This window comes from Cyclopterus lumpus, chromosome 20 (assembly GCF_009769545.1).
Source record: "Cyclopterus lumpus isolate fCycLum1 chromosome 20, fCycLum1.pri, whole genome shotgun sequence".
Lineage (NCBI taxonomy): Eukaryota > Metazoa > Chordata > Actinopteri > Perciformes > Cyclopteridae > Cyclopterus > Cyclopterus lumpus.
In genome coordinates, this window is record NC_046985.1 from 7272741 (window position 1) to 7282639 (window position 9899).

The window sequence follows — 9899 nt, forward strand, 5'->3', positions numbered from 1 at the left end:
TTTTCATGCATCCAGTCTCCCCTATATAAACATGGCTGGATGTGCTCCTTTGAACAGCAGCAGGCTCACTCCTCATGCTGGCAGCGGCCCCGTGGAGATGTGGCGACGAGCTAATGCCCGTTTAGAAAAGTAACTCCCGTAGTTGGGCAATGATGATCGTAAAAGTGAATTATTATCAAAACAAGAACACTGAATGATTCCCAACCCCTTTCATTCTATGCAGGCGTGTGTGTTTGTGAACAAGCGTGTGTCCGCGGCCAACTGTTGGCAACAGATCCGTCCGTGTGCCTCGTGGCTCAACCTGAACAGCTCTTACTTTCATTCGGAAGCGTTCATGCCAAAGTGCCAAGCTTGACGCTGCGTTTCACAAATCGAGGGCTCGTTTGTTGTCAATTTTATAAGCCAAGGCTTCTGTGGAAGAAAACATGCACACATTGAAGAAAAAAAAACACTGCCACAATAACACATCAGATGTCCCCTTCTTTTGTGTCTGCTTTTATGAAAACAAGTATGGATTTCTCAAAAAGTCCATCTGAAGGAGGTAATTGTCCACATTTTTTATTATTATTTTTTTTTTACATCTTTTAAACATGAAAACTGGAAACGGAGATGAATGGTAAACAACACATTTCTGCAACATTTGCTTTTCCTGAGCTGGGTCACCACACAGAACAAGACCTAAGAGGGGCACAGGGCGAATAATCAGCCATCCTCGGGCAATCTGGAGAGCAGTGAGATGTCATTTAAAAAAGTGAATCCTGAAGAGCACCATTGGCTCCAAGTCGACCAGCATGTCATGCGATTAATACATATGAGTGCTAAGAGAGATCAGTTTCCACCAGCACTGTCTATTTGTACTTTTTCTTTTACCATATCTAGGATATCTGCCTCTGCCTATATTCCATGCATTTCAATATTAACCATGGAATATTGTTTTCACTAAAACCACCATTGCAGTTAGTGAGCGTATTTTTTTTTTCACATATATTTATTTTTCCTCATCATGAAATATTACTCGTTTTAACTTAATATGCAGTATAGGCTTAAATTGTTTTAGAATTTAGGCTATTTTGTATGTGTGTGTGTATGTTTGTGTGTGTATTTATGTGTATGTATACACATATATGTGTGTATGAAATTATAAACTACTCATTTGAGGTCTGTCAGTATAAATTAAGGTAAACGGCTGAGGTCAGGTTGAGACCAGGTGCAGTTGTATCTTACAGATTTTAGTCTAACTTTGTGTACAAGCACATTTGTATAAAAAGGATAATTTTAATAGTATTCTATTGTATTCTGTTATAACACTTAAGTCATGTGAAAACTATGTGTCTCTAAAATATCAACTCTTCAGCTTTGAAACAATGCATTTGTCCATCACAACGTTATCTTTAGCCTTGCTACGGTCACGGCTCTAAGGACGTCGGTTCATGACGCTGAGTCCACCACTTGGTGCAAAGTGAAACATCTCAAAAACTATGGGATGGATTGGCATGACATTTGCTATGATTCATGACTGATTTATGACTTTTCTCTAGCACCAGTTGTGTTTTTCAGTAGGCTTGTCTGAAAAGGAATTGCCATGTAATTGGCACATCCATTCAAGTCCCCCTCAGGATGATGTGTAGTGACGTTGGTGATACACTCACTTTTCATCTAGCGCCATCAAGTCAAAGCTTTAGTTTGCCGTTTATGACCAAATACCTGCACCAGCTTTGTATTTAGTGCCAACTAGCGCATGCAAACACACTTAAGAAAGATAAAAGTCAGCATGTTAGGGTTATCATTCTGCGCATGTTATCATGCTAAAGTTATCATGTAGACTCTTAGTCTAGTTCAACATTTTATTTCGCTCAGGAGAAAGATCATTTTCTTGAACCATTGTTAACACGTCATCCTTCAATTTATCTGAAGAATTAAAAATCCCCAAAATGTGGAGACACATGACACTTGACTGCGACATTAGATGCACTTTTCAAAGACTAACATCTCATTGGATGTGTGATACTTTGATGTTGCTCTCCAACAGGAGCTCAATAACATACAACACAACTATTTACTGAGTATTAATTTCTCATGCGTGATTCCTCACATTACAGTATATTACACAGCAAAATAAAGGCTCACTTACTGCTTCTACAGTGTTGAATACTTTCAATGGAAAGAGGCAATTTGTGCATGAAACCAGGGTGTCATATAAAAAACATCATTAGACTAACTGAGGCATAGGTTGTGTACCGAACCCATTAGGGATATTAGTATTAGTTAACATTAGCTTTTTACTCCCATAACCGCATACTGTAATATAACGTCACAGAGCATTCTTTTAAACATGCATTGTCTCAGCGCTTAAGCTTCACTAAACAATAATGCAATACTCTTTTTTTTATTTGCCGATTTAATTTCTATTGACCTCATCCGTAGTTGCGATAACGCTTTTGAATAGCTTCACACCAGTCCACATGCATATGTATCTGGTTACTTTATTCATCTGGAGGGATTCGTGGCTGCAGCTTCTCAACAGTGAGTCTATTCAGAGATAATGGGTATGATGACTTATTCTGCTATTTTCCTGCTTTATAAAAGTCAATGGAGTGTGTAATTGTATGTGCAAAGAGAATTGGTGTATAGATATCCAGGATCAGAGGAGAGATTGTACTTTTATCTACAAGTCGGTATGAATAAAATTACATGTGAAGCCAGGGAGTTTGTGTGTACTCGGCTATGAGGTGGTTTCTTTACTGAAGGGATTTCCAGATAATCCTTCTTTTCTAAAAATCACATCCATTTTCTTCATCATCTACAATTATGAGCATCTAGTTGTGTATAGTTGAGAAAATAATTTGCTCTTGGTTTATTGTTTATCAGGTTCCTTTGTGCAGTTCTAAAATATCTTTCTTCAAGCTTTAATTTGAAATTATTCCCAGCAGCTCCACATATGATGAAACTGTTTACGAGGGCGCTAACATGGCTTCCTCAATGTATTCCTTTCTTTGTAGATACAGTAGCTCAGACACCCGTTTAAGTCCAGCTGTGAGGTCAGCAGGGTAATAAACAAAACAAAAATAAATACACAGATTTTTAAAGACAGTTTTTCAGACGGTCTCTGGTTATCATCCATCTGTCGGATGATTGAGTGACGGACAGGTCCTCTGCCTGGAGGAGTAACACTGTGCAGTGGATGCTGGTGTAGTGTGTCTGCCCAGCGCGCCGAGTGGCTCAGCGCTGCCGGGAGAAGAGGTTTTTCAGGGCATTGTTGTAGTTCTTATTAAAGGCGGTGTAGATGAGCGGGTTAAAGAAGGAGTTGGAGTATCCCAGCCACAGGAAGATGCTCTTCCAGATGGGCGGGATGTCACAGGAGCACAGTGGGACGATGAGCTCGGTGATGAAGAAGGGGATCCAGCAAAGCACAAACACGCTGATCAAGATGCCGACCATCAGCGCCGCTTTCTTCTCCTTCTGCTCACGCCACGTGTCCACATCGGTCTGGAAGGTCACGGTGGCGTGGCGCACAGTGAACACCATCTGCGGCTGATGCGCTTCGTCCTTTACCTTGGAGGCAACCGATCAGAGAATAATACAATTACATCATTGAACGAGCTTTTACACACCTGGGTGTTTTTCTTCTTCGTGCGATTAACTCACACGTTAGTATATATATATATATATTTTTTATTTTTTTTCCTGAATACTTATAAACACATTTTTAAATAGCTTTGTGTTTATTCACCATGCCCCCAGTTTGTTAGAGCCTTTATAAATAGAAAAGCAATATCTGCAACAATGTAGGCCATTTTAGCTGCTCAACAAAAGATGGATTATTGGCTGAAAAGAAATGTGAATCAACAGATGGATCAACAAGCCAAAACCTATTCTTTCATATCACACACACACGCACACACACACACACGCACACACACACACACGCACACACACGTACACGCACAGTGTCTTAATCTGCATTTTCCAGCAGCCCATTTCACAAACATACTGCACAGCTGGGAAAAGAAATGTCAACATCAATCTGCAGACTTTCTCCTATTTGTTGCTTAGTTCAAGGCTGACTTCATTTATTTTTTTATTTTCTGTCTATCAGTTGAAGTCATGCCTGACTGCGTTTAGGAGCCTAACAGCCTTCATGAAGACCTTCTAAATGTGTCTGAAGTCAAGCAGCCTAACACGCTACACTTTTTCAACATTGAAACAGGAACCTGGAGATGGAGAAACTTGTTCACTCTGGAGTTAATGAAGTTGAATCCATACGGGTCAGCAGGGCCTACAGCTGATAAGATGGCTAAAGCAAGTCCATCGACAGCAGAGGCTAGAGGTTAACAGCTTAGTGCTGTTGTTTCAAATGATGTGGATGGTTTAAGAAACCTCAACATTAGATTGTGCAGGAGCTAAAATAACCAACGATCTTCCTTTGCACCGTGCGTCAGTGATGAGGTAATAGACTCAAACTATGAAGGTGAAACTAAATCTTGTTTCAGCCATTAAATATTTATAGAGCTTATCCTTCCTTTTTTACGAAGCCTACCAAGTGTTTGCAAACCAAAAGATCAACATAAACATGACGCTAAAGAGAGGAGATGGTTAGCTTAGCTTAAGCAGTGGCTCTGTCCAACAGAGTTCAACAATTAACACAATACAGTTCTTTTGTTTAATCTGCACACAAGCTGAAATGTAAAAATGATAATTTGTGCTTTTATGGGGAGTTTAATGCTGCGAGTACTATTTATTGACTAGCTCACTCAATCCAAAGAATCACTTTATTCAAATTGAGAATTTTGGTCAAGCATTTCTTTTTTTCTTTAAGTCATAAAATACGACTACAGATATTTGAATGCTTTATCTAAAAACCAACAAGAGAAGCTTTGAATGTAACAAAACAAAAAAAAGCCTACAACGCAGCTTGAGGGAGGAAGGAACAGGTCCGTGAGCGTTCTTGTATTTAATATGACGTGTGACTGGCCCACTGCAGCAGCAGCCACAACCCACACAACTGGGGCTGTCTGCCAGTGATGGTCGCGGCCCTCTAAATGGTATCGGTATCACTTCAAGGGGGCTGGCGTTGGTACTCGTTTAAAACGATACCGAGCCACTCCGGGTGTAGACTGGCAGTTTAAGTATCTCACGCAGCATTCTTTTCCCCTTCAGCTATCTGTGCTTTCTATAAATGACACCATCGCTGCATTCTGTGCACAGGGTTAGCGCCACCAAGTCTATTGTGATTGTTTTTCAAATAACAAGCCAGAGCGTTTTCTTTCCCCCTCAATACCAGAACGATAATGTGTGGAGTCCAGCTTTTAAAACATGTATTTTGTTATCACTGACAGCTGTGAAGATCTGGAGGTCTGGCTACTCCAGACTTCAGACTCTGTGCGTGGCGTTGCCTTTTCTCTGATGAGGACAGTCTCCACACCTGGCTGTCTTTTTAAAAATCTCATCAAGAATGTCTCATTTGCTTCTTTCATATGTTAAAAGGGTACAACTGTTGAAGGAACCAACTCAAGTGTAGGATAGATACTGTTGGAGGTTTAGATTATTCAGTCAAGCTAGAGAGTCTTGGGGTTTAATTAAATCCATAATGTAAAGAATAGAAGTTAATGTCACAGCACTTCAACATTAGACAGCTTTCATATTTGTGGTGACGTTAAGCTTTTTCGGAAAACTGTACATTTTATGGTACTGTATTGTTGAATTATTTGTGCATCTCGGCCAAGAATCTGTGCCCATCCATAGACTCCATTTCTGGTGTGTACGTATGTGTTTGAGTGGGTGTTGTTTATGGATGAGTGCAGGTTTATTATCTTGCATGTGGAAGCCATCACTCACATTACAACTCCGTACAGACACTTTGCAGGGCTCGGTGCCTCTACTCTTCGATGGACGCCGGGGAATGATGACAAACTTTGGCTGGGTAACGAGACACGTCTAATACAACTATAAGCAGCGGGTGTATCTGTGGAAAGCAGAATGACTAATATAACATATTCAATTTAATTGCTATAGCTACAATAGTGATTGCCTGTGTAATGAAACTTGACATAAAGTTAGCCTACCAAAACAATAAAAGACAAGGCTAATTTATTCAACAATTGGTTCTCTTACACCATGAGCTCCTAATTTTGGGACAACCGATGTCACACGTGCACAACTAAGAGGTATCTGGAGGACTGGCGGTAATTTTAAAGTACGTGGACGACATACATAAAAAGGAAAAGAAAAGGCCTCCGAATGTTCAGCCGTTGAATGATTTTCATAAGAAGCCTTTCATAGGTGAAAGGAAGCGGTGTCTGCTCTAAGATGTCTAAAAGTGGCATAATCTCTATCGCCGAGGAGCTTTTGGGGCTTTACAAATTGCATTACCCGGCATAAGGACAGGTGAAAAGTGGATGCAGACTCAATTTTCACGGGGAAAATGTGCCCGATTAGATGTTTGCTAATGCTTGCGGAATAGATCTAGACCTTTTGTGTCTGCTGATTAGAGAAGCGCCAATGCCAGGAAGGTGCAGAGGCCCATTAAAGAAGCTAGGAGGTGGTATTTATAGCCTTCTACCTTCTGCCTATGCACATTACCAAGCTGGTGGTAATGAGCAGGATAGCTGCAATTATTTGCCTGCATGCTCATTCATCAGATTTATTATTATATTTCCCTGATTGCTCATCAGCCAGAATGATAAATAAATACACAGCAGCTCATATTTGTGGGTCTGGGGAAAATATTCATCATAGATTGTGGTGTCATATAAACTGCTAGCCAACAGATTATTTGTATTCGGAACATATGAACATATGTACACAAAACAAAGTCCTGTCAACCAACTTTGCTGACTCGCGTACAGCTCGTCACAGTGCGCCTGCTTATTAAAGCTCTCCGATTGGTTTCATGGAGAGTCCGTCTATCACCCAGTACCTTGCCATCTCCCCCCTCCAGTTTGTGAGCTTATTCACAAATAACTCTTTTAAATCTAGAATTTAAACATTCTTGTGCGCATTACCTTTTTGCACTGACACCTCAATTCATCATCCACATAACTGGCAGTCTAGTCATCAACAATATTGTCAAGATGAACCATTCTGATTCCTCTGAACTTTTCCTTCTGTCCAGGACATTTACAATACACCTTCACATATGCTCTCACTCTGTGCACAACCAGAGCCAGAGCTGATATTGGGTTTCAATTCCTGCTGGGTCCGAGCTCACTTTCGTGGTCTCAGCGTTCCCAGTTGCAGCTTTCCTTCCCCCCCCAACCCACGGTGATGGATGCTGGTCCTCTCTATGTCTTCGAATCTCTGGGTATGATGAGGGCCACTTAGGGAGCAGATTATTATTCAAGTGAATAGAGTGTGGAATCTGATGTGTCGTCCTATGTGCAGTTCTGCCAGGCTTACACCTGTACCAGTCTTCAATAGCGCCCTGTAGTATCACATAAATGCTAATAGTGGGTTACTGAGTTTGAATACCACCTACAGATGTGGCAAAAGCATTTCCAGGTCCAACTTGTGTATTGTAGACTGTATTTGCGATCTGCTTATGAATGCCATCTTGATTAATGTTGATTTTAGTGACTTAACAACATGTTTTGTTGTGACTGTAGGCAGGTGCAAGATTTGACTGTGGCTATCGGTTACCATGGTTGTTCTGGCAGAGGTGTAGGTTGTAGTGGCTCTTTGAGCTGTGTATGCTTGTTTTCCTGGCAGACCTGGCAGGTTTCCACGATGGAGATATTTTAGCCCACTACACATCCTCCTTCGCCCATCCTCCTCATTTTGACAGGCCTTGGTGTCTGTAATGTATGTACTCTAATGTGTCTCGTTGACTGTGGAATTACAAAGCAACAGTCGGGTGTGATAAGGTTTCTGAACTCACATTTATTTATTCTGTCCAATGCTCTGTATTGCCCTGGCTTCCCTTACTTACTGCTCCTAGGTAAAAGTTGTCCTCTTTACTAAAAGTGACGTCTCTTATTGACTTGGAGACACATTCTTCTCTCCCAATGGCCCTTTTCCTCACATTTGCTACACTCGGATTCTAATGCTGTGCATTTGCCTGGGGCATTATGCTTCTCCTTTCCGCATCAGCACACTTCCCAAAGTGGGCTTGCTCTCCTCCATCACTTCTCTCCTCGGCTGGCTGTCTCCCACCTCTCTTCAACGGTCGCCAGTGTATAACTACTGTATGCTGAATGCTGCCTGTTGCTCCCGCTGGCTTATCTGCTGTGCGGCACCCTGTCGTTATCGTACCATCTGCACGGCAGCATCCAAAGTAGGATGGGACATGAGCTTTACTCGTTGAAGTTATGAAATTAAATTATTTTTGACTTTGTGGACCTAAAGTGTGCTAACCTGGATCTCGACGCCTTTCTTTCGCCCAACCTAAACTGGGTGAACCTCTGTCTCCAGGAAGGTCAGTCTCTATGCCGCTCAAAACGGAAGTATCCTGGCACACTGAACTTTGCCACAGCGCCAAGTGTTTCTCACTTCTGTCCTTTTGTCAAGTAAACTGTTGGCTGTCACAGCTTATTTGCACTCAAAACATTTGGCATATTTCCTCCACAACAGCATCTCAACATAATCTTTAAACCAAGTGCTGTCAACCAAATCTTACCGACTCTGATTGGTTTCAAAGAGTATCTACATGTAATACCCAATACCATGACAAGGGGATTCAAAGAGGGATTAATGAAGGATTTGAACAAAGAAAAATTAATAATCACCTCAGCCATGGGCGTTATTGTGTTGGTCTTGCGGGAACCAATCCGAAACTTGGCAGCCTTGTAGATCTTCCAATAAACAAAGAGAACCACACAAAGTGGCAGGTAAAATGCTCCGAAGGTGGAGAAGATTGTGTAGGACGGGTCCTGGCTCACCTGGCACTTCATCCCCTCTGTGTAGGTCTCCCCCCAGCCGAAAAGAGGCGACAGGGAAATGATGGAGGACAGCAGCCACGTGAGTGCGATCATCACGTTGGAGATCTTTTTGCGTGTCTTGAGCGTGTACTCCAGGTGCCTGGTGATGGACCAGTAGCGGTCTAGAGCGATGGCCGTTACGTTCCAGATGCTGGCTGTGCAGCAGAGCACGTCAAAGGAGATCCACACGTGGCAAAGCACGCGGCCCAGTTTCCACAGCCTGCCGTTCAGCTCATGGACGAGGCTGAGCGGCATGACCAGGGCGGCCACCATCACGTCGGAGATGGCCATGGAAGCCACAAGGTTGTGGGGCACCCGGTGGAATGTCCTCACCCTCAGGATGGTAACCAGCACCAACAAGTTCCACACAAAGGTGGCCACCACCAGCATTGCCAGTAACGTAAGAGTGAGCACGCTGAAAACAGAAAAAGGCCGGTAGATGTTTCCCCCAGAGTCATGTCCGTCAAAAGGTCCACTGAAGTTGGCTTTCAATATACTGGTGTTGGGATACGTCATGGTAGCTGCTCACGGCCCCACAGCCAAGGGCCCAGATGATTCAGAGACAGTTTCTGCAGACGGTTGATGCATTCTGCAGTTGGGAGAGAGTAGAGGGAGAAACAATTTCTATGTGACTGTTATGAGTATCTCACATCTTAAAATCTTTTGTATCCGTAGAAATTTAACAATATATGCTAAAAGTTGAAGACGCAATTCTCACAAAAACAGTAGCTTTTTCGGCTGGCTTTGCCCCATTGTGTAAATGCACTAGTGTACATCACTGTTTCATTCACAAGAGAGGCCCTTCTGGGATTTGCTCACAATAGTAAAAGGCACTTGAGTTTCTAACAGCCGTCATGCAACCTGCGAACAACTTTCAAGGGCAATTTCATCTGCTATTAAAAAGGCTCAAAAAGTACTCTGGGACATCTCGACTTCTAGAAGAGACCATAAATATTCAGTTTCATCATCCCACTGCTGTCTTTTGAT

The 9899-nt window shown here is 42.2% G+C and overlaps 1 protein-coding gene across 2 annotated transcripts; it reads right to left on the reverse strand.

Moving 5' to 3' along the window:
* Positions 1–3219: 3219 nt before the first annotated feature.
* htr5ab (5-hydroxytryptamine (serotonin) receptor 5A, genome duplicate b) lies at positions 3220–9428 on the reverse strand. Of its 2 annotated transcripts, none has more exons than XM_034560534.1 (2): positions 8721–9428; positions 3220–3552 (listed from the first exon to the last, which is right to left on the reverse strand). In XM_034560534.1, exons 1-2 carry the CDS (start codon positions 9426–9428, stop codon positions 3220–3222), a joined length of 1041 nt encoding a protein of 346 aa, XP_034416425.1. The 2 variants fall into 2 exon arrangements, with proteins under 2 accessions (XP_034416425.1, XP_034416424.1); XM_034560533.1 differs by having other exon boundaries at positions 3220–3556; positions 8716–9428.
* Positions 9429–9899: the final 471 nt, after the last annotated feature.

What these genes read in the sequence shown, in the direction of transcription:
- htr5ab (XM_034560533.1), bottom strand. Translation starts at nt 9,428, where the DNA reads ATGACGTATCCCAACACCAGTATATTGAAAGCCAACTTCAGTGGACCT. An exon ending in ACGCCCATGGCTGAGGTGAT is followed by an intron (nt 3,557 to 8,715) that starts TATTAATTTTTC and finishes ATCGGTTGCCTC; the next exon opens with CAAGGTAAAGGACGAAGCGC.